This window comes from Salmo trutta, chromosome 29, assembly GCF_901001165.1.
Source record: "Salmo trutta chromosome 29, fSalTru1.1, whole genome shotgun sequence".
Taxonomy (NCBI): Eukaryota; Metazoa; Chordata; class Actinopteri; order Salmoniformes; family Salmonidae; genus Salmo; species Salmo trutta.
In genome coordinates, this window is record NC_042985.1 from 44,101,275 (window position 1) to 44,127,133 (window position 25,859).

Sequence of the window (25,859 nt, forward strand, 5' to 3'; positions counted from 1 at the left end):
ATCTACACCTGTTCCTGATTGAGAGCCATACACGGCCGAAACAAAGAAAACCACCAACATAGAAAAAGAAACCTAGAACGCCCACCCATGTCACACCCTGGCCGAACCAAAAATAGAGAACAAAAAACCCTCTCTATGGCCAGGGCATTACAGTACCCCCCCCCCCCCCGCAAAGGTGCAGACTCCGGCCGCAAAACCTGACTCTATAGGGGATGGTCCGGGTGGGCCTTACTACGGCGGCGGCTCTGGTGCGGGACGTGGACCCCGCTCCACCCTCGGCTTGGCCCACTTAGGTGGCGCCCCTGGCTGCGCCGGACGACTGGCGGGTGACCCTGGCTGCACCCGGCTGGCGGGCGACCCTGGCTGCGCCCGGCTGGCGGGCGACCCTGGCTGCGCCCGGCTGGCGGGCAACCCTGGCTGCGCCCGGCTGGCGGGCGTCCCTGGCGGCTCCGGACAGGCGGGCGACCCTGGCGGCTCCGGACAGGCGGGCGACCCTGGTGGCTCCAGGGTCAACCCTGGTGGCGACCCTGGCGGCTCCGGCGACCCGGGCTGCTCCGGACAGGCCGGCGGCTCTGGTGGCTCTGAACAGGCGGGCGGCTCTGGCGGCTCCGGACAGGGGGGCGGCTCTGGCGGCTCCGGACAGGCGGGACGGCTCTGGCGGCTCCGGACAGGCGGGCGGCTCTGGCGGCTCCGGACAGGCGGGCGGCTCTGGCGGCTCCGGACTGGCGGGCGGCTCTGGCGGCTCCGGACTGGCGGGCGGCTCTGGCGGCTCCGGACTGGCGGGCGGCTCTGGCGGCTCCGGACTGGCAGGCGACTCTAGCGGCTCTGGCCCAGGATTCACCAGGCTGGGGAGACATGCAGGAGGCCTGGCTCTGGGCACAGGCACAGGACTCACCAGGCTGGGAAGACATGCAGGAGACCTGGCTCTGGGCGCAGGCACAGGACTCACCAGGCTGGGAAGACATGCAGGAGGCCTGGCTCTGGGCGCAGGCACAGGATTCCCCCGGCTGGGGAGACATGCAGGAGGCCTGGCTCTGGGCGTAGGCACAGGACTCACCAGGCTGGGGAGACATGCAGGAGGCCTGGTTCTGGGCGCAGGCACAGGATAGACCGGGTCCTGAAGACGCACTGGAGGTCTAGAGCGCATGGCCTGCACAACCCGTCCTGGCTCGATGCCCACTCTAGCATGGCACTTGCAGGGGGCTGGGATGTGGCGCACCAGGCTATGAGTGCGCACTGGAGACAACGTGCGCCCTACCGCATAACACGGTGCCTGACCAGTACTACGCTGCCTTCCGTAAGCACGGGGAGTTGGCCCAGAAGTCCATCCTGGCTCTGCCACACTCCCCGTGTGCCCCCCCAAAAGAAATTTGGGGGCTGCCTCTTCACCTCCACCTGCTTCCCCGGCAGGTTGTTGCAGTGGTCAAATAGCTGTTCCCAAGTCCAGTCTATTCTTCCCTCCAATACCTCCAGTGACCAGGATGCCATCACCTCCCGAGCCGGCTGCTTCATCCCCTCCTGGTGCTGCTCCTTCTTCCGCTGCTTGGTCCGTTGTTGGCGGGTCAATCTGTAACGGCCGTTGTCAGAATGAGACCAAGGTGCAGCGGAGGATGTGTTAATCTTAAATGATTTTAATGACCGAATGAACACTTGCAAAAGAAAACACGAAAATGACAGCCAAACAGTTCTGTCAGGAATAACAAAGCACTAGACAGAAAACATTCACCCACAAACCCGAAAGGAAAAACAGGCTGCCTATGTATGACTCTCAATCAGCAACAACGATCTACACCTGTTCCTGATTGAGAGCCATACACGGCCGAAACAAAGAAAACCACCAACATAGAAAAAGAAACCTAGAATGCCCACCCATGTCACACCCTGGCCTAACCAAAAATATAGAACAAAAAACCCTCTCTATGGCCAGGGCATTACAAAATCAAATAAAAAATGTATTTGTCACAGGTGTAGACCTTATCGTGAAATGCTTACTTACAAGCCATTAACCAACAATGCAGTTCAAGTAATAGAGTTAAGAAAATATTTACTAAATAAACTAAAGTAAAAAATTTAATAAAAACTAACACAATAAAATAACAATAGCGGGGCTATATACAGGAGGTACTTGTGCCAAGTCAATGTGCAAGGGGTTCTTGTTACTCGAGGTAATTTGTACATGTAGGTAGGGGTAAAGTGATTATGCATAGATAATAAACAGCAAGTAGCAGCAGTGTAAAAACAAAGGGGTGGGGTGTCAATATAAATAGTCCGGGTGGCCATTTGATGAATTGTTCAGCAGTCTTATGGCTTGGGGGTAGCAGCTGTTAAGGTGACTTTTGGACCTAGACTTGGCGCTCCAGTACTGCTTGCCGTGCGGTAGCAGAGAGAACAGTCTATGACTTGGGTGACTGGAGTCTTTGACAATTTTTTGGGCCTTCCTCTGACACCGCCTGGTATATAGGATCAGCGTGGCAGATGTATTGTTGCCTACCCTTACCACCTGGGAGCGGCCTGTCAGGAAGTCCAGGATACAGTTGCAGAGGGAAATGTTTAGTCCCAGGATCCTAAGCTTAGTGATGAGCTTTGTGGGCACTATGGTGTAGAACGCTGAGCTGTAGACAATGAACAGGATTCTCACACCGATGTGAGTCATTTAGGCAGATGAGATGAAGGCAAGCCTTAAAATGAGCCTTAAAATAAGTGATGAGAAAGCCACGACACTGGAAAAAGAAACAAAAAAGCTTCAGGCTACAGTCAATGTAATCAAAGCTGATGTTAATGAATTTAAAAGAGAGAGAACGTTGTTAAGATAATCCTTACTTGATATACAGACTACATCAATGCGCGGAAATCTGGTGCTTACCGGAATTAAAGAAAATGAAGGTGAAGATCCATAGATTGTGGTGAAATAATTTATGGTTAAACAGCTACAGATCCCAGACAGCACTGTCGACCAAATTAAACTCAAACTCGTACATCGTTTTAGACAGAGAGGACAGGGATACGAGCGTCCAATTGTTGCCAAAGGTGCATCCTTTAAAGATTAAATAATGGTTAAAACACTGGGCAAAAGACTTGCAGGCTTTAAAATAGGCATGAACGATCGCAGAGTACTGTATCCACTCTTCAAAGACAATAGACTAAAAGGGAGACGTGTAGCTCTCGTAGTCGACAAGCTATACATTGATAACCAACTGTTCAGAGACACCAAGACCACTCCATGGTTATTCTAACTAAAATAGAACATCCAACACTGTTAATGATTGTCATAAAAAAATAAACAGAAACAATAAAATAAAGCAATTACTAAAGAAATTATAAATACACTATACTATTCAAGTTAGGGAATGTTGTAAAATAATTAGTGTTCATTTTTTATGTATAGTATTTTTAAATAGATAAAAGATAGGAAAATTCATGAAATAATAAATCCCCAAATACAAGTAACTGGAACACAAAAGTGGCACCGGAGAACAAGGCTGACGTTTTACGTGCTCCTAACCGTTTGTGTTTTTATGTTCATGTTTTTGCGTTGTTTGTAACTTATTTTGTACATAATGTTGCTGCTACCATCTCTTATGACCGAAAAGAACTTCAGGACATTCGACCGAAAAGAACTTCAGGACATAACGAGTCCAACGAGCCCGACGTGAACGACATACTGGCACAAATCCCTGTCATTTGTGTGAAGAAACAATGGAGAAAAAGAGGACGGAGGTCGGGCTGCCATTTGAGAATTCGTAGGCGATCGAATAAACCCTCCTGCCTTCCATTCTTCTAGCTAACGTAATATCATTGGAAAATACAATCGATGACCTACGAGGAAGATTAAACTACCAATGGGACATTAATAACTGTAATATCTTATGCTTCACTGAGTCGTGGGTGAATGACGACATTATCAACATACAAATAGCTAGTTATACGTTGTATCGGCAGGATAGAACAGCGGCGTCTAGTAAGACAAGGGGTGGCGGACTATGGATATGTCACGTCCTGACCAGCAGGTGGAGTAGGTGTATAGTTTTGGTCAGGGCGTGGCAGAAGAAGTTGTGTTTTCTATGTTCTGTCTAGGTTGGGTGTTTCTATGTAGAGTTAATTGGGGTGGAATTCCAATTGAAGGCAGCTGTGTGGTGTTGCCTTTGATTGGAAGTCCTATATTAGTTGGGTGTGTTTGTCTGTGTGTTTGTGGGGAATTGTTTTTGCACTGCGTTTTTGTATAGCCTGCAAAACTGTTGCACTGTCATTGTTTATTGTTCCGTGTATAGCGCCAAGCCTTACAGGACTGTTTAATGTCGGTGTGTTTCTTTTTGTATACGTGTTTATTTTGGGTTTGCCTTCTTTCCTTTTAATAAAGAAGATGAGTATACACATACCTGCGGCATTTTGGTCTCATCACTACGACAACCGTGACAGGATATATGTAAACAAAAGCTGGTGCACGATATCTATGGAAGTCTCGAGGTTTTGCTCGCCTGAGGTAGAGTATCTCATGATAAGCTGTAGACCACAATATCTACCTAGAGAGTTTTCATCTGTATTTTTCGTAGCTGTCTACATACCACCACAGACCGATGTGGGCACTAAGACCGCACTCAATAAGCTGTATTCTGCCATAAGCAAACAGAAAAACGCTCATCCAGATGCGGCGCCCCTAGTGGCCGGGGACTTTAATGCAGCGAAATTTAAATCCGTTTTACCACATTTCAATCAGCACGTTAAATGTGCAACCAGAGTGAAAAAAACTCTAGACCACCTTCACTCCACACACAGAGACGCGTACAAACCTCTTCCTCGCCGGCAAATCTGACCATAATTCTATCCTCCTGATTCCTGCTTACAAGCAAAAATTAAAGCAGGAAGCACCAGTGACTCTGTCAATAAAAAAAGTGGTCTGATGAAGCAGATGCTAAGCTACATGACTGTTTTGTTAGCACAGAGTGGAATATGTTCCGGGATTCTTCCATTGGCATTGAGGAGTACACCACATCAGTCATTGGCTTCATCAATAAGTGCATCGATGACGTCATCCCCACAGTGACCGTACATACATACCCCAACCAGAAGCCATAGATTACAGGCAACATCCGCACTGAGCTACAGGCTAGAGCTGCCTCTTTCAAGGAGCGGGACTCTAACCCGGAAGCTTATAAGATATCCTGCTATGCCCTCCAGCGAACCATCAAACAGGCAAAGTGTCAATACAGGAATAAGATCGAATCATACTACACCAGCTCCGACGCTCGTCGGATGTGGCAGGGCTTGCAAACCATTACAGACTGCAAAGGGAAGCACAGTCGAGAGCTGCCCAGTGACACAAGCCTACCAGATGAGCTAAACTACTTCTATGCTCGCTTTGAGGCAAATAATACTGAAACATGCATGAGAGCACCAGTTATTCCGGACGACTGTGTGATCACGCTCTCCGAAGCTGATGTGAGTAAGATGTTTAAACAGGTCAACATTCACAAGGCCACAGGGCCAGGTATATTACTAGGACATGTACTCCGAGCATGCGCTGACCAACTGGCAAGTGTCTTCACTGACACTTTCAACCTCTCTCTGTCCGAGTCTGTAACACTAACATGTTTCAAGCAGACCACCATAGTCCCTGTGCCCAAGAACACTAAGGTAACCTGCCTAAATGACTACCGACCCGAAGCACTCACGTCTGTAGCCATTAAGTGCTTTGAAAGGCTGGTCATGGCTCACATCAACACCATTATCCCAGAAATCTTAGACCCACTCCAATTTGAATACTGCACCAACAGATCCACAGGTGATGGAATCTTTTTTCACTCTACACTGCCCTTTCCCACCTGGACAAAAGGAACACCTATGTGAGAATGCTATTCAGTGACTACAGCTCAGTGCCCTCAAAGCTCATCAATAAGCTAAGGACCCTGGGACTAAACACCTCCCTCTGCAACTGGATCCTGGACTTCCTGACTGGCCGCCCCCAGGTGGTAAGGGTAGGTAACAACACATCTGCCACGCTGATCCTCAACACGGGGGCCCCTCAGGGGTGCGTTCTCAGTCCCCTCCTGTACTCCCTGGTCACTCATGACTGCACAACCAGGCACAACTCCAACACCATCATTAAGTTTGCAGATGACACAACAGTGGTAGGCCTGATCACCGACAATGACGAGACAGCCTACAGGGAGGAAGTCAGAGACCTGGCCATGTGGTGCCAGGACAACAACCTCTCCCTCAACGTGATCAAGGAGATGATTGTGGAATACAGGAAAAGGAGGACCGAACACGCCCCCATTCTCATCGACGGGGCTGTTGTGGAGCAGGTTGAGAGCTTCAGTTTCCTTGGTGTCAACATCACCAACAAACTAACATGGTCCAAGCACACATCAAGACAGCCGTGAATAGGGAACGACAAAACCTATTCCCTTTCAGGAGACTAAAAAGATTTGGCATGGGTCCACAGATCCTCAAAAGGGTCTACAGCTGCACCATCGAGAGCATCCTGACTGGTTATATCACTGCCTGGTATGGCAACTGCTCGGCTTCCAACCGCAAGGCACTACAGAGGGTAGTGCGTACGGTCCAGTACATCACTGGGGCCAAGCTTCCTGCCATCCAGGACCTCTATACCAGGCGGTGTCAGAGGAAGGCCCTGAAAATTGTCAAAGTCTTCAGCCACCCTAGTCATAGACTGTTCTCTCTGCTACCGCACGCCAAACGGTATTGAACCGCCAAGTCTAGGTCCAAGAGGCTTCTACACCCAAGCCATAAGACTCTTGAACCTCTAATCAAATGGCTACCCAGACTATTTGCATTGCCCCCCCCCACACTCTTCTATGCTGCTCCTACTCTCTGTTATTATCTATGCACAGTCACTTTAATAACTGTACATAATACCTCAATTACCCCAACTAACTGGTGCCCCCACACATTGACTCTGTACCGATACCCCCTGTATATAGTCTCGCTATTGTTATTTTACTGCTGCTCTTTAACTACTTATTACTTTTATTTCTTATTCATATTTTTTAAACTGCATTGTTGGTTAGGGGCTTGTAAGTAAGCATTTCACTGTTGTATTCAGCACATGTGACTAATAAAATTTGATTTGAATCAACAAGGTAAAAAAGAAAAACATTACAAACAGAGGACATAAAAGGCACAGTATGTGGCTATGTACGGGTGTACAGTATACATGAGGGGAGTGCTGGTGTGTAGGAAGATGGGGTGCCTGTGTGTTTTGTTTGATTGGAAAAGTGTGATGAGTTCTGGTTCTGTACTGTAGGTGGCACCAGGCGCTCTTTTTAAAGGATGGGCCCCTATGTCTTAAAGGCCCTAGGATCTATGTGTACAGGGATGATCAGCCAATCACTGGAACGACAACCTAACTTGAGATGAGGGCAAGTTTTAGCGGGTAGAATATTGGAGGACAATTAGAGGTTTACTTAGTCGCAGCTACAGTATTCTTAACAGTGCAAATATCATGGTACAGCTATACGGGCACTCAATTATCATGGTACTTCTTAATGCTAAGTTTACAAACATATATTATGGTAAGCACTGTATAATCAAAAATTGTATCTCATTATGGTAAGTGGTGAAATAAGTATAGCTAGTTATAATTGCAATGGCTTAGCAGATAATTAGAAAGGACGATCAGTCTTTTCATTGCTAAAAGAGAAGGAATATAATATCTATCGTTTACAGAAAACTAATTCTACACCTTTAGACAAAATTGTATGGAAAAAGAACTAGGAGGGCAAAATATATTTCTCCCATGGGCAAAGAAACTCAAAAGGAGTAATGATATTAATTAACAATCATTTTGATCCAAATATGCAAACTGTTCAAACAGATCCGCAAGGAATGTGGATCCTTTTAAATATGCTATTGGACCATAAACATATTTGGCTTATTAATCTATATTGTCCAAATAATTATATTTAAAAATATATATAATAATTTATCAATCTTACAGGCAATACATGACTCAATTATTATGGTGGGTTTTAAGTACCTCAATGGACAGTAGAGGAAATCACACTACAAACTATCACCCTCATGCACTTAAGCAAATTACGAATATTATGGATATATTAGAACTAGTGGATATACAATATGGAGGCTTAAAAGGCCTGACCTAGTGAAATGTACATTAGCAGTCAAAAGTTTGGACACACCTACTCATTCAAGGGTTATTCGTCATAGCGCTTGATGGTGTTTGCGACTGCACTTGAAGAAACTTTCAAAGTTCTTGAAATGTTCCGCATTGACTGACCTTCATGTCTTAAAGTAATGATGGACTGTCATTTCTCTTTGCTTATTTGAGCTGTTCTTGCCATAATATGGACTTGGTCTTTTACCAAATAGGGCTATCTTCTGTATACCACCCCTATCTTGTCACAACACAACTGATCTGCTCAAATGCATTAAGAAGGAAAGAAATTCGACAAATTAACTTTAAACAAGGCACACCTGTTAACTGAAATGCATGCCAGGTGACTACCTCATGAAGCTGGTTGAGAGAATTCCAAGAGTGTGCAAAACTGTCATCAAGGAAAAGGGTGGCTACTTTGACGAATCTCAAATATAAAATATATTTAGATTTGTTTAACACTTTTCTGGTTACTACATGATTCCATATGTGTTATTTCATAGTTTTGATGTCTGCACTATTATTCTACAATGTACAAAATAGTCAAATAAAGAAAAACCTTTGAATGAGTAGATGTGTCCAAAGTTTTGACTGGTACTGTACATGGCAGAGGTGCAATCATGCTCGTCGTCTTGAATACTTTCTTTTGTCATTTTCGCTGGCACCGAAAGTTAAAAGAATGTTGATAGGGGACAGAATGCAGTCAGACCATCAAATAATTGGTATACACATTACTCTTACATAATTTCTGCGAGTGTGAGGATTTTGGTAATGTCATTAAAGCCTAATGGATGACAAATTGTTTTTCCCAAGACAGAATAATTTATAACTGACTTTGTCCTACATAACATAGGTGCAGCAGATCCCCTTTTTGTACGTGAAACTTTTAAATGTGCCTTTAGAGGCCATGCAATTCAATACTCATCTTTAAAATAAGAACAATGTAGGTCAAAAGAGATCATCTGAAAAAAGGAGATAGAGGAACTAACAGTACAGATAAATAGCAATAAAAGATATAACATAGAGGCAAAGAATTAGTTAGAGGAAAAACAAAAAGAAATGGAGGAACTTATTCAAGAAAGATCAAGCGTAATATGATTAAGCAATAAGGCCCGAAGGGGTGTGGTATATGGCCAATGTACCACGGCTAAGGGCTGTTCTTATGCACGAGGTGGAGTGCCTGGACACAGTCCTTAGCCATTGTATATTAGCCATATATCACAAACCCCTGAGATGCCTCATTGCTATTATAAACTGGTTACCAACGTAATTAGAGCAGTAAAAATAAACCTTTTGTCATAGCCGTGGTATACAGTGTGATATACCACGGCTGTCAGCCAATCAACATTTAGGGCTCGAACCACCCAGTTCATAATATAAAAATAAAGCGAACTGGATGGAATATGGGAAAAAAATGTAATTAATTGTTTAGTGTTCAACATATAAATGCTACCAAAAATAATGTATTACTTGTTACACTTGTTACAAATGACGGAGTCATCCATGATTCACCAAACTATATTTTGAAAGAGGAAGCAAAGTACTTTCAGCATATGTTTTCATTTCAGTCTCCTCCATTTCCACTAACTGAAGTTAATTGTAAGGATTTTTTTCTATTAATAGTGTAAAATTAACAGCTATACAGAAAGACTCATGTGAAGGCCTAATTACAGAGGAACTTCTAGATGCAATTAAAGCCTTCAAGTCTGGGAAAACTCCAGGGCTGGATGGCATACCAGTTGAGGTATATCCAATATTTTTCGATTAACTTAAAGGTCCGTTATTAACATGTTTTAACCATTCCTATAAAAATGGTAGACTATCAGATACTCAGCAAGAAGGTCTGATTTCACTATTACTGAAACAGGACCCAGATGGTAAATATAAAGATCCAGTCCACCTAAATAAAAAATGGACCTCTTACACTTCAGTGTTGGGATGCCAAAATCCTAGCAAAATGCATAGAGTATTGTCGGATATTATTCATCCTAATCAAACAGGTTCTTTACAAGGATGATACATTGGAGATAATATAAGATAAGTACTGGAAACAATAAAACACTATGAAAAATCTGGGAAACCAAGCCTGGTATTCATAATTGACTTTGAAAAGGCATTTGATAAAGTACGACTGGAATTTAAATATAAATGCCTGGACTGTTTACATTTTGGAGAATCTCTTATACAATGGGTTAAAGTTAGGTATAGTAACCCCAGGTGTAAAGCAGTAAATAATGACTACTTCTCAGAAAGTATTAAATTGTCAAAAGGAGTAAAACAAGGCTGTCCATTATTGGCATATCTATTTATTATGGCCATCGAAATGTTACCTGTTAAAATCAGATCCAACAATAATATCAACGGGATAAAAATCCAGGGCTTAAAAACGAAGGTGTCATTGTACACTGAAGATTTATGTTTTCTTTTAAATCTGCAATTTGGATCCCTGCACAGCCTCATAGAGGATGCAGATAATTTTTCTAACCTATCTGAAATAAATCCCGAATTATGATAAGTGTTACGTATTGGATCTCTAAAAAATACAACTTTTACATTATCGTGTAGTTTACCAATAAAATGGTCCGACAGTGAAGTGGACGTACTCGGTATTCATATCCCAAAAGATATAAAGGATCTTACTACATTACATTTTAATAGAAAGTTAGACAAATTAGATAAGATCTTGCTACCATGGAAAGGACAAAACCTGTCTACTTGTGAAATAATCACCCTGATTAATTCTTTAGTCACATCCCAGTTTATCTATTTACTTATGGCCCTACAATTTGTTATTTAAATAATATAAGCAAAAGATATTCCACTTTATTTGAAACGGCAAGCCAGACAAAATTAAACAAGCCTATTTATATAATGAATATGAATTTGGAGGGCAGAAATTATAAAATGTTAAAGCATTTGACCTCTCGCTAAATGCTTCAGTCATACACAATGTGTCACGACACCTACGGAAGGTGGCGCCCCTCCTCGCCCGGGCGGCGTTCGGCGGTCGTCGTTGCCGGCCTACTAGCTGCCATCGATTTATGTTTCACGTTCTGTTAGTTAGGCCTAGGTTAGTTGCGCACCTGTTTTGTGTTAGTTGTTAGTGGGGAGGGGTATTTAGGCTAGTTAGTTAGGTTTGTTGTTTGTGCGGGATTGTTCGTTGGTCAGGGTGTGTTTGTCATGAGGTTCTGTATTTTTGGAGTTACGCTATTCCTTTTGGGCTGCGTCCCTGGTTACGTTATTTTAAGGGTGGTGCGTGTCTTTTTGCACACCTTGCACTCCATACCTTTGCATATTTTCCGTGTGGATATTTTATTAAATTCATTCACCGAATCTTTCTGTCTCCTGTGCCTGACTCTTCTGAATCCACAAGCCACCCATTGTGACACAATGTCACATCCTGACCAGTATAAGGGGTTATTTGTTATTGTAGTTTGGTCAGGACGTGGCAGGGGAGTGTTTGTTTAGAGTGTTTTGGGGTTTGTTGGGTTATGTTCTTGTTAGTCTATTTCTATGTTAGTTCTAGTATGTCTATTTCTATGTGGTGTTTGTTGGGTTGACCTTCAATTGGAAGCAGCTGCTCCTAGTTGCTTCTAATTGAAGGTCCTATTTAAGAGGGGTGTTTTTCTATGGGATTTTGTGGTTAGTTGTTCCTTGTATAGCTGTAAGCCTTACAGGACTGTTTATCGTCGTCGTCATCGTCGTTTTTGTATACGTGTGTTTTGTTTTGGTTTTCCTTCTTTCTGCCTAATAAAAAGAAGATGAGTATACACACTTCCGCTGCGTTTTGGTCAAATCCATACGACACACAAACTATACTTAAATCCGAACTGGTTCTCAAGTAGATTAGTAAGAATGTCTCAAAGTAATTATCTACAAAATATTACTATTTTTAAAACAAGCAATAGAAAGTTGGTTGCAATTTCAGTTTAATCCACCAGAAAAGACAGAACAAATATTATAACAAATATTATGGTTAAACTCAAATACAATAATTCATTTTAAAAAATCAATTATTTTGAAAACAATGTTAAAACCGGTATAAGCTTTGGAAATTATATCATAAATAGGAGTGGGGAGTTATGTCACACATGCAGTTAACAACAATATATGGAAATGTCTGCTCTATCCAAAATCACAACCAACTGACTGAAGAATTACCGCAAAAATGGAGGAGGCAAGTGGAAAAGGGAGAAGGTAAGGAACCTGTCTATCGGCCGTGCATTAAATACTTAAATTGTCTAAAAAAAACTGTAATGAATCAAACAGTATGACAGTTTAATTTAAGGACCAAAGAAATGACAGCTGCACTATACAGGTTGCAAAATAGTTGGAAGGAGATTTTCAATGTATCAATTCCATAGCAAATGGATTATGAACTGAGACACAAAATGACGCTGGATTCAAAACTTTTAATTTTTAAATTTAAATTATTATACAAAGTTCTTGCAACCAATAGAATGTTATATATACATTATGGGTGATACAACCATCCCAGCTCTGCAGATTTTACTGCGAAGAGACAGATCACTTGTTTTGTTACTGCCCATATGTAGCTTGTTTTTGGTAGCAGGTTCAGGAATGGCTGAAAAAAATGCAACATTTACTTGGCGCTAACTCATCAAATCACAGAGCAGTGCTATTTGCAGAGTCATATTCAATCGATCAATGATATAATAATCTTAGCAAAAGTGTGTATCTTTAATTTACAATCTGTAGAAACTTTGAAAATAGAAAGGTTCAGAAACATTACAGCGCAGTGGAAAAATATATGGCAGTTAGAAATCAAAAGTGGATGGTCTTTAGAGATAGATGGAAGGGGTTGAGGGTAGCTGGAAATAAAAACAAACAAAGGATAACTAACGTAAAATATATTGTTTGTGAAATGTATGTAGTGTGTATAAGCTGGAAGTGGAAGCCTAAGTATTGTTGTGCTCTAGTTTACTCTAACTAGAGGAGGGGTGGTGGGGTTAGGGGAAAATAATATAGAAGGAAAATAAAAATAAAAATATACAGTACCAGTCAAAAGTTTGGAAGGACCTACTCATTCAAGGGTTTTTCTTTGCCCTACTCATTCCAGGGTTTTTCTTCATTTTTATTATTTTCTACATTGTAAAATAATAGTGAAGACATCAAAACTATGAAATAACACATATGGAATCATGTAGTAACCAAAAAAGTGTTTAACCTCTTATGGCTAGGGGGCAGTATTTTCACGGCTGGATAAAAAACGTACCCGATTTAATCTGATTATTAGTCCTGCCCAGAAACTAGAATATGCATATAATTATTAGCTTTGGAGAGAAAACACTCCAAAGTTTCTAAAACTGTTTGAATGGTGTCTGTGAGTATAACAGAACTCCTATGGCAGGCAAAAACCTGAGAAGGTTCTGTTCAGGAAGTACCCTGTCTGACCATTTATTTGCTTTCTTTCCAAAAACTAAGGATCTCTGCTGTTACGTGACACTTCCCACGGCTCCAATGGGGTCTCAGAGCCCGGGAAAAACAGGAATGACGTAATTCAAAGCCCTGGCTGAAACAAAGGAGAGCAAAAGCTAAGTGGTCTCTCAGTGGGGAAATGCTTACGCTCGCGACCCGCCCCTCCCCCGGCTTTCGGTTTTTCCCTCAGTTTACAGGCATGCACCTTCCCGGTCGGAATATTATCGCTTTTCTACGAGATAAATTGCATAAAAATTGGTTTTAAACAGCGGTTGACATGATTCGAAGTACGGTTATGGAATATTTAGAAATTTTTTGTCACATTCTGCGCCATGCTTGTGACCGTGATTTAGCGTTGGGATAGTGTCTAGAACGCACAAACAAAACGTCGTTGATGGAACATAACGATGGATTATTTGGGACCAAACCTACATTTGTTATTGAAGTAGAAGTCCTGGGAGCGCATTCTGACGAAGAACAGGAAAGGTAAGAACATTTTTCTTATAGGAAATGTGATTTTGGTGAAGGCTAAACTGGGTGGGTGTCTAAATAGCTAGCCCGTGATGGCTGGGCTATGTACTTAGAATATTGCAAAATGTGCTTCATCTGAAAAGCTATTTTAAAATCGGACATATCGAGTGCATAGAGGAGTTCTGTATCTATAATTCTTAAAATAATTGTTATGCTTTTTGTGAACGTTTATCGTGAGTAATTTAGTAAATTCACCGGAAGTGTTCGGTGGGAATGCTAGTTCTGAACGTCACATGCTAATGTAAAAAGCTGTTTTTTGATATAAATATGAACTTGATTGAACAGACATGCATGTATTGTATAACATAATGTCCTAGGTGTGTCATCTGATGAAGATCATAAAAGGTTAGTGCTGCATTTAGCTGTGGTTTTGTTTTTTGTGACATTATATGCTAGCTTGAAAAATGGGTGTCTGATTATTTCTGGCTGGGTACTCTGCTGACATAATCTAATGTTTTGCTTTCGCTGTAAAGCCTTTTTGAAATCAGACAGTGTGGTTAGATAAAGGAGAGTCTTGTCTTTAAATAGCTGTAAAATAGTCATATGTTTGAAAAGTGGAAGTTTTCGGATTTTAGAGGAGTTTGTATTTCGCGCCCCGCCCATCATTGGATATTGGAGCAGACGTTCCGCTAGCAGAATGTGTAGATGTAAGAGGTTAACAAATCTAAATATATTTTATATTTGAGATTCTTTAAAGTAGCCACCCTTTGCCTTGATGACAGCTTTGCACACTCTTGGAATTCTCTCAACCAGCTTCACGAGGTAGTCACCTGGAATGCATTTCAATTAACAGGTGTGCCTTGTTAAAAATTGATTTGTGGAATTTCTTTCCTTCTTGATGCGTTTGAGCCAATCATTTGCGTTGTGACAAGGTAGGGGTGGTACATAGAAGATAGCCTTATTTGGTAAAACACCAAGTCCATATTATGGCAAGAACAGCTCAAATAAGCAAAGAGAAATGACAATCCATCAATACTTTAAGACATGAAGGTCAGTTAATGTGGAAAATGTCAAGAACTTTGAACCTTTTTGTAAGTGCAGTCGCAAAAAACATCAAGCGCTATGATGAAACTGGCTCTCATGAGGACCGCCACAGGAATGGAAGACCCAGAGTTTACTCTAACAGACATATCTCAACATCAACTGTTCAGGGGAGACTGCATGAATCAGGCCTTCATGGTGAAATTGCTGAAAAGAAACCACTACTAAACGAAACCAATAAGAAGAAGAGACTTCCTTAGACTAGGAAACACGAGCAATTGACATTAGACCGGTGGAAATCTGTCCTTTGGTCTGATGAGCACATTTGAGATTTTTGGTTCCAAACGCCGTGTCTTTGTGAGATGCAGAGTAGGTGAACGAATGATCTCCGCATTTGTGGTTCCCACCGAGAAGCATGGAGGAGGAGGTGTGATGGTGTTGGGGTGCTTTGCTGGTGACACTGTCTGTGATTTATTTAGCACACTTAACCAGCATGGCTACCACAGCATTCTGCAGTGATACACCATCCCATCTGGTTTGTGTTTAATGGGACTATCATATGTTTTTCAACAGGACAATGACCCAACACACCTCCAGGCTGTGTAAGGGCAATTTGAACAGGAAGGAGAGTGATGGAGTGCTGCATCAGATGACCTGGCCTCCACAATCACCCGACCACAATCACCAGACCAATTGAGATGGTTTGGGTTGAGTTGGACTGCAGAGGGAAGGAAAAGCAGCCAACAAGTGCTCAGCATATGTGGGAACTTCTTTAAAACTGTTGGAAAAGCATTCCAGTTTGAGAGAATGCCAAGAGTGTGCAAAGCTGACATCAAGGCAAAGGGTTGCTACTTTGAAGAATCTCAAATATAAAATATATTTTGATTTGTTTAACACTTTTTTGGTTACTAAATGATTCTATATGTGTTATTTCATAGTTTTTATCTCATCACTATTATTCTATAATGTAGAAAATAAAGAAAAACCCTTGAATGAGTAGGAATGTCCAAACTATTGAATGATACTGTATATAGTTGAAGTCGGAAGTTTACATACATTTAGGTTGAAGTCATTAAAACAAATTTTTCAACCACTCCACACATTTCTTGTTAACAAACTATAGTTTTGGCAAGTCAGTTAGGACATCTACTTTGTGCATGACACAAGTAATTTTTCCAACAATTCACTGTATCACAATTCCAGTTGGTCATAAGTTTACATACACTAAGTTGACTGTGCCTTTAAATAGCTTGGAAAATTCCAGAAAATTATGTCATGGCTTTAGAAGCTTCTGATAGGCTAATTGACATAATTTGAGGCAATTGGAGGTGTACCTGTGGATGTATTTCAAGACCTACCTTCAAACTCAGTGCCTCTTTGCTTGACATCATGGGAAAATCAAAAGAAATTGGCCAAGACCTCAGAAAAGAAATTGTAGACCTCCACAAGTCTGGTTCATCCTTGGGAGCAATTTCCAAATGCCTGAAGGTACCACGTTCATCTGTACAAACAATAGTACGCAAGTATAAACACCATGGGACCACGCAGCCGTCATACCGCTCAGGAAGGAGACGCGTTCTGTCTCCTATAGATGTACATACTTTGGAGCAATTCAGTGCAAATCAATCCCAGAACAACAACAAAGGACCTTGTGAAGATGCTGGAGGAAACAGTTACTTAAGTATCTATATCCACAGTAAAACAAGTCCTGTATCGACATAACCTGAAAGGTCGCTCAGCAAGGAAGAAGCCACTGCTCCAAAACCGGCATAAAAAAGCCAGACTACGGTTTGCAACTGCACATGTGGACAAAGATCATACTTTTTGGAGAAATGTCCTCTGGTCTGATGAAACAAAAATAGAACTGTTTGGCCACAATGACCATCGTTATGTTTGGAGGAAAAAGGGGGAGGCTTGCAAGCCGATGAACACCATCCCAACCGTGAAGCACAGAGGTAGCAGCATCATCTTGTGGGGGTGCTTTGCTGCAAGAGGGACTGGTGCACTTCACAAAATAGATGGCTTCATGAAGAAGGAAAATGATGTGGATATATTGAAGTAACATGAGTCAGGAAGTTAAAGCTTGGTCGCAAATGGGTCTTCCATTTGCGGGACATTGACCCCAAGCGTACTTCCAAAGTTGTGGCAAAATGGCTTAAGAACAACAAAGTCAAGGTATTGGAGTGGCCATCACAAAGCCCTGACTTCAATCCTATAGAAAATTTGTGGGCAGAACTGAAAAAGCCTGTGCGAGCAAGGAGGCCTACAAACCGGAATTGTGAAAAACTGAGATGAAATGTATTTGGCTAAGGTGTATGTAAACTTCCGACTTCAACTCTCTATATATATTTGAAATAATATATATATATTGGAAATAATGTAGACAATTACATTGATAGAAGCCTCAATCAATCTGCAATATTAAAGCTGATTTAGACCCCCCCCCCCGAGGGGAAAACTCTGAGGACAGAGAGATAATAGGAAAATAATATTTAGTGCTGTCTAATTTCAGTATAATGAAGCATGATTCTTTGTAATATTTTCTGTCCTTAGATATGGAAAGCTGTGAAAGCGTCTTTGCAGATAAAGAGAAATGTCCCAATCAATGTCCCAAGAGACTAAAGGTATATCCTATATGCCATGGGTTATATGTGTAGGCCTACCTATGCAGTGGTTTAAATACTTAAGTAAAAATACTTAAAACGACTTACTTCGTTTTTTTTGTGGTATCTGCCCTTTACTTTACTATTGATATTTTTTAGAACTTTTACTTCACTAAAGAAAATAATGTACTTTTTACATACATTTTCCCTGACACCCAAAAGTATTTGTTACATTTTGAATGCTTAGCAGGACAGGAAAATGGTCCAATTCACACACTTATCAAGAGAACAACTCTTGTCATCCCTACTGCCTCTGATCTGGTGGACTCACTAAACACAAATGCTTCATTTGTTATGTCTGAGTGTTGGAGTGTCCTCCTGGCTATCGATAAATAAATAAAAAATTGAAAATTGTGCCGTCTGGTTTGCTTAATATAAGTAATTTGAAATTATTTATACAGTACATTTACTTTTGATACTTAAGTATATTTTAGCAATTACATTTAACTTTTGAATCATGTATATTTAAAACCGAATACTTTTAGACTTTTAGTAGTATTTTACTGGGTGACTTTCACTTTTACTTGAATAATTTGTAAGTCGCTCTGGATAAGAGCGTCTGCTAAATGACTTAAATGTAAATGGAATCTTCTATTAAGGTACACTACATTGCCAAAAGTATGTGGACACTTGCTCGTCGTGGGCATTAATATGGAGTTGGTCGACCCTTTGCTGCTATAACAGTCCTTGTTTTGGTGATGTTTTTTGTCCTCACTGTTGCTCTTACGGCACTAATCAGGCAAGCATATTTGGAGCTGTGCCAAAGCAAGGCATTTGATTGGTTTGACGTCTTGTGAGGCGTCACTGGTTTACACTGGGTTTCCGAACCCTCTTTAGCTTATTTCTGCCACGGAACTTCCTGGTTCGCGCCAAGACTAATGACATAAAAAATTATTAAGGTATTAATAAGAAATAATGTTGGCTTAAAATAAGGCAATATAAAACTGTACAGTGGCCACAACCAAAGTCTCATTTACCAGGAGATCCTAGAATTGCAAATTTCATAATGCTATGTTATGTAACTATAACTGGATAAGATAGTAGATTCGATTAGATAGATAATATAGATTGATATCTGGATTAAATATACAGGGTTTTTTATACCAAACTAAACAAAATCAGCAATTCTAAATTCCCAATCTGGCCCTCATACCATCATGGCCACCTAATCATCCCCAGCTTCCAATTGGCTCATTCATCCCCCCACCACTCCTCTGTAACTATTCCCCAGATCATTGCTGTAAAATTTAATGTGTTCTCAGTCAGCATACCTGGTAAAATAATCTTCAACATAGGAATTATCTCCAAATATACCGTAAATAACCCACAATCATTAGACACAAAAAGAGCAACCAAGGCCTAACAAAAGTACAAATGTACATCCCTCAAACAATCACATTCCTTAAGCAATCAATGCAAATTCCAATGACGGGATTCCAAACACAAAGAAATGCAAAAATACTCATAACAACACTTAAATAAAAACAGCAAAGTCATACCTGCTATCATGCTCCATAGTTTTGACGCTTCTCTGGGCATTTTTTAGGGTAACTACAACTCACTGTGTCCCATCAAGATGATTTTAGTGCTTTGCTGTGACAGCTACCATAAATGTTTCCCCCATCAGGTCTATTTCCATTTCATTGTGGGCAGATAGACAAGCAACCCAATTTTAACTAACAAACGGGAAAAGTTCCATTCTTTCAAATGCAGACTGCACACAACAAAGACTGGAAATTCAGCAGCATACAAGAAGTAGAGCTTTTCAGCTTCTATAGCACTAAATGCGAACACAAACGCCATTCATGCATAAAAAAATGTATACATCCAAAAATTCTGAATTATGGATGAAAACCATAGTTATCCTACCTCAGCAAAAAATAGTCCACATTTATTCCAAGACTTGGGCACAATTTAACGGAAACCAAGAAACTGTTGAAAGAAGATCTAGTAGCTAATTGAACTATGTGAAAATCCTCTATTTTTTGCATTGCCCCAGGTTAGGTCCCTCATTGCGCTCCTGTTGTGGATGGACACATTTTGACTATGGTAAAAGTAATGTGAAATGAGTAGAAAATACAGAGTTTTGCCAGATAGCCACTTAGGACGCTGTTGATGTCTCTAGCATAAAAAAAATGTTAGCCAATGTTACAAATGGGAAAAAAATGTGCTCACGTAACAGAAAATAAAAATAATTACAAACAGTACATAGAGGACCTTTGTGATACTGAATGCAAGTTCGACACACAAGAGTACACACGCACAGAGAGACGGACGGACAGACAGATGGACAGACAGTGTTCCTAAACATGGCGTCTGGGCCCGGCAGTCTCACCTTGGTCTCCCTCTCCTCCAACAGGGTCTCCAGCCTCTTCTGGGCAGCGCGGCCCTCGTGGTCGTCGCTCACTATCAGAATGATGTGGTTCCAGCGGAACTCTCTCATCATGTCGAACCACACCTGGGCTTGGTGGGAGTAGGGAGGCACGGTACGCAGGAAAGACAGGTGGATGCTCTGGAGGAGAGATATACAGTAGAGGGAACAGTGTCTCACAACCCCTCCTGTCTCAGCCTCCAGTATTTATGCTGCAATAGTTTATGTGTCGGGGGGCTAGGGTCAGTCTGTTATGTCTGGAGTATTTCTCCTGTCTTATCCGGGGTCCTGTGTGAATTTAAGTATGCTCCCTCTAATTCTCTCTCTCCCTCTCCCTCCCTCCCCTCCTGGAGAAACTGGGCCCTGGGACCATGCCTCAGGACTACCTGGCCTGATGACTCCTTGCAGTCCCCAGTCCACCTGGTCGTGCTGCTGCTCCAGTTTAAACTGTTCTGCCTGCGGCTATAAAACCCTGACCTGTTCACCGGATGTGTTACCTTGTCCCAGACCTGCTATTTTCGACTCTCTCTCTCTCTCTCTACCACACCTGCTCTCTCGAACTCTGAATGCTCGGCTATGAGCATTCTCCTGAGGTGCTGACCTGTTGCACCCTCTACAACCACTGTGATTATTATTATTTGACCCTGCTGGTCATCTATGAACGTTTGAACATCTTGGCCATGCACTGTTATTATCCCCACCTGGCACAGCCAGAAGAGGACTGGCCACCCCTCAGAGCATGGTTCCTCTCTAGGTTTCTTCCTAGGTAACCTTCCTTTCTAGGGAGTTTTTCCTAGCCACTGTGCATCTACATTTGCATTGCTTGCTGTTTGCGGTTTTAGCCTGGGTTTCTGTATTGCACTTTGTGACATTGGCTGATGTAAAAAGGGCTTTATAAATACATTTGATTGATTGATTGATTGATTGATTGATTGAACAGGTTAGCCCAACGGAGGCAACACAGAGCCCAACATGTGGATTTTGTGTTGGTTGAAAACATTATTTACCATGTTGAGGACCTGTGCTGTCACTTAATTCTAAAAGCAGCAGCTTCAAGCATTGCTTTAAAGCATTAATAGACCTTTGATGTTTTGCTCTAATGTATTTCTCGTGGGAAAATATGTCAGAGTCGGCCTGAGAAAATCCACATATTCGAAAGTGCATACAAAAACAACATCACAGGAGAAAAATGACAGTGAAAGAAAAATGACACTGAATAACTATGACAGACAGATTCGAGTGGAGCTGGAATTTCAATATGTGACTAATAAAATGATCCCATGTAGCACATAGAGACCCCGCCCTGGAGAGTGAAGTGGTTAAGCACTAGGATATCTGTCTGTTAACCACACTACCACTAGTCTGACTGTAGATATAAATAAAACAACATATCAAAGATCAAATTGTGTGTGTGTATCTGTGTGTCTATGGGTTTGTCCATGTGTGTGCGTGTCTCACCTTGTCCGAATAGATGGACATGCGGGTGGTGAGCCCAACCACAGGGATACGGTAGAACCCTGCGGTGTAGGACACGGGTGTGGGGGTCAGATGGTCATTCGACTGAGGCGGGTGGCTCACCAGAATGGCATACACCTGTGTACAGAATAGGGATCATAAGATACAAACAGATACAGCATATGTACTTGACATGTGTGCCCAGGGATAATGAATAATACAGGAGAATCATATCTTTCTACATCAGCATACACACACACACACACATGACCATGTACATCAGAACACACTACGCAAAGGCAGCTTTTGAAGCTGATTTTTGGAGCTGATTTACTGCAATTCTACATCTGTTCAAGTGAACATCATCAGTAGGCTAATTAATGTCAGTGACCCAGAGAAATATTTGCACATTTTAAGTAAGTAACTGAGAAGAGGGTAGATAAAGTAGGCCTACGAGGACATGTTGTTATCACACAGTAAGCTGACCCATATAAATTGCATAATGCATGAACCAAAATGCATCATAAAACATGTCTCTTGAATATGGAATAAATAGGCCCATAGAGAAATCTCTTGTTGATGCTCTTTGAGCGTGTGTGTATATTAGAGAGAGAGAAAGATAATTTGTTTTGAGAAAATGAGAGAGACAGCATGCGCATGTGCGCCTGTGGATGTCTGTCTTGTGTGCCCCCGCACGCGCGTCACCACTGGCATTATAATCTGTGCTGTCACTTTGGCGAGTGGGCTATAATCTTCCTCTACATCACTGTGTAATGCCGCCCTACCCGACTACCCGTGCTTTACTCACAGCAACAAAGCAGCTGCCAACCCGTGTGCCTGCTGACGCCATGTTGGCCTAATTTTCCTTTGGAAGACATGACATGTCCTCTCCACAGAGTTTCAAAGCAATGCCATTAGCTCAGGTTATGAAGCACCACTTTCATTCAACCTTGCACCGATGTTGTCCCGTCATTCAAGATAAAAGGTCTGTGGTTTATCCTCCATTGAATAAGGCACTACGTTAAAATCACAGCCCTTGAGTTTGCTTTGGTTAATCCACTGGTGTGCATTCCCATCAAAAACCGGGACTCCCTAAAAACACTCCACTTCGATACAGCTATGACTGGAAGGGACTTTTCGTAGCAGGTTATGAGAGCATTTTAGCTAACCCTAACCTCAACCTTATTCTCCTAACCTGCTACAACTTATAGAAGTGGCGTGTTTTTAGGGAATCGATCAAAAATCTGTTCTCTGGCCAGCTAGACTATTGAACATGACAGCTGAAGCCTAATGCTTACTCATTCAAGAATTGAATAAAGGAGAGGCTGTTTAATATCTATCACGATCACCCTAATGGATTGTATAAGTTCCAAATGCCTAGGCTACTCGTGGCTTAGCCTATTGCAAAAATAGGCTTGCAATTAGGCTGAGTAGGCTGTCTTGTTGAATAAATGCAGGTTAATCAAGAATTGGAGCACGTCAATGTTATTTCAATTCATACACAGCCTAATGCATACAGTTGTTGTTGTCATATTGACAAAGTCATTGATTTAAAGGCTATAGGCTAATGTGAAACGATGGTAAATGGGAATGGGAATTAAAAAAGGAATGATAGTCATTCAAGTTACTCAAGATCTACAAACCCGAGCTGACAAGGTAAAAATCTGTCATTCTGTCCCTGAACCAAGGCAGTTAACCCACCGTTCCTAGGCCGTCATTGTAAATAAGAATTTGTTCTTAACTGACTTGCCTAGTTGAATGAAGGTTAAATAAAATAACTGTGATACTAAAAAGTCTGGAAAGGTTTCCATTGATGAGATGGTCACCATTTAATTACAATGTTGTAAACAGTTTATGTTAAAGTGTTTGGAGTCATTATTTCATGTTATGGAACCAACTTAATATACTATCTTGATTAACATGAAATTGATTTAATTGCTTGTAACCCAATTTAAGATATTTGGATAGGTAATTTCAAAATGAAAAATCTACTTGGTACAACATGAAAAAATGGGTTGTAAATGGGGACTTGCAGGTGCCTTGGTGGAAGAGTGGGGTAACATCTTACAGCAAGAACTGGCAAATCTGGTGCAGTCCATGAAGAGGAGATGCACTGCAGTACTTAATGCAGCTGGTGGCCACACCAGATACTGACTGTTACTTTTTGATTTTTACCCCCCCTTTGTTCAGGGACACATTATTCCATTTCTGTTAGTTACATGTCTGTGGAACTTGTTCAGTTTATGTCTCAGTTGTTGAATCTTGTTATGTTCATACAAATATTTACACATGTTAAGTTTGCTGAAAATAAACGCAGTTGACAGTGAGGACGTTTCTTTTTTTTCCTGAGTTTATATTAGTTTGTATTTATGTTATTTATTCGGTTTAACCAAAGGGGAAAAGTAAGTTGAGTGTTGAAAGAAATAGGTTGCAACTTGAAATATGGGTTTGGCATTGTTGGCATTGAATCATTGAATCATATGTTTTTTCAATTGAGAAAACCTCTCATCTAAAGAGTTTTTTTTTTACACTTTAACAGTTATTTCCTTTCAAATCAGTAAAGGGAAGTGAACAAGTGCGCACTTTGGGAGGAAGGAGAGATAATTGGGACATTTCTCCCAGTCTCCCCAGGAAGTAAACTGCAACAATTGAAACCGTTTATGATTTTTTTATCAACCTCTAGCAACTTTACTCTTTAACAACAATGTGTTTCTGCTCCTCTTTTCAACACACAGGCTCAGCCAGACAAACATTCTACTTACTGTAAAGCAAAATAAACATGACCCAAGTCTCTCTCTCTCTTTATCAATGTAGTTTTAACAAACCCTCAAGCAGCCATCCTCGCACCCAGATGTTGACGTTGCACACTGGCTTGTGTCTCCCCATAGGAGGTTTCATGAATGAGTAGTAAACATGGGTATCAAAACACTGTGAGAGCTATACTTCCATCATACATAGACTGAAATTATATTGCTTACCTGGTTCGAGATGAGGTCCTCACAGACGGAGAGAGCCATCTGAATTGCATTGGGTTTATGAGTGACAGAGATGGCGTTCATCTTGAACTTATCTTTCCCATACAGAGTGTTTGCCTGGGTGACGGCGTCCTTGAACACCTGTTCATACCTCTTCTGGCTCAGGACCGCTCCGATATTGACAATCTTGGGTTCACATCCACCACCCGCACAGGAGCAGGAGATGAAAAACGCAAGCAGAAATACACGCATTTTGACATCGACACAGCTGCCAGACAGAGTCTCCTGTTGAATGGACGTGCGTCGTAGCCAGCCCAGCTAACCGATCCTCATGGATCACGCGTCCTCTCGACCCTGTGCTAACAGCAATACCAGTGGAATGCAATTACATTAGTCCGCCCTGTCGAGGAATGTGCATCATGCGTTTTTTCTCCAGCTGATCTCTAAACCTGCATTACACTCCCATAAAAAAGAGACAATAACACATTTGCTTTGTGGTGGGTAAATCCTGTTGATTTTCATTGACGCAACAACAAAAAATATATATATATATTATTGGCCTACAAACAGTTTTGGGACAGCTTGTGTTTTCTTTGTCTTTGAGAGATGCATGTCTCCTTGTCACGACTCCCGTCCGAGGTTCTGCTTTGATGAGGATCCAGTGACCTGATGCTCAGCGCGAGCGGCTGTCCTTGGTCCTGAAATCGTGCCCGCGCAGCGACGCGCGTACCCACCACTCATTCCGCTTGACATCGCTTTCGCGTTCTACTTGAACGCTCTGGCAACATTTGAATTAATGCAACTAAACATCTACAACTGTCAGGGGATGTTTTATATGGATTTGGAGGACGGGTTGACTAATATAGTAATACAAAAAAAATATTGTCAATGTTTTAAGCTATATGCGTCTTTTAGCCTTGTTCTTAACTGACTAGGCTACAGTAACATTTTAGTAGGATATAATGTTATGATAATAATGTAGGACTACAAATAATTTAAAAGATACAAAAAAAACAAATCAGAATTTATCAGATGATGGTTAGCCTATTCCTGCTCCTACATAGTTCTAAAGGTCTAAAATAAACTGTCATTTTAGGCTACATTGTGGGCCTACAGATTGTGTAGCTCATATTGACCAGTTTCATGTCCAGCAACAAAAGATATCCTCTCAATCAATAGGGTTAATTCGTTGAGGGATAATGATAATTACACAGATATCATACTGATATAATTGTTTTGTTATTAAATTAATTAATTATAACAGGCTAAAAACGTTTATTGTGTGTAGTATAATAAAACAAGCTGTGGGG

The 25,859-nt window shown here is 41.5% G+C and overlaps 1 protein-coding gene across 3 annotated transcripts in view; it reads right to left on the reverse strand.

Annotated features, from left to right (window-relative positions):
* Nucleotides 1–25,248, reverse strand: part of grin1b (glutamate receptor, ionotropic, N-methyl D-aspartate 1b) — a 62,045-nt gene extending 36,797 nt beyond the window's left edge. The window contains exons 1-3 of one of the 3 annotated variants that reach the window (XM_029722304.1): nt 24,553–25,248; nt 21,578–21,712; nt 20,084–20,260 (exon numbers count right to left, since the gene is read on the reverse strand). In XM_029722304.1, coding sequence (XP_029578164.1) covers nt 20,084–20,260; nt 21,578–21,712; nt 24,553–24,801 — 561 coding nt within the window. In that variant the 5' untranslated portion in view covers nt 24,802–25,248. The remainder of the gene's footprint in view (nt 1–20,083; nt 20,261–21,577; nt 21,713–24,552) is intronic. The other 2 variants (XM_029722302.1, XM_029722303.1) reach the window with 2 other exon arrangements.
* Between the last annotated feature and the right edge of the window lie 611 nt (nt 25,249–25,859).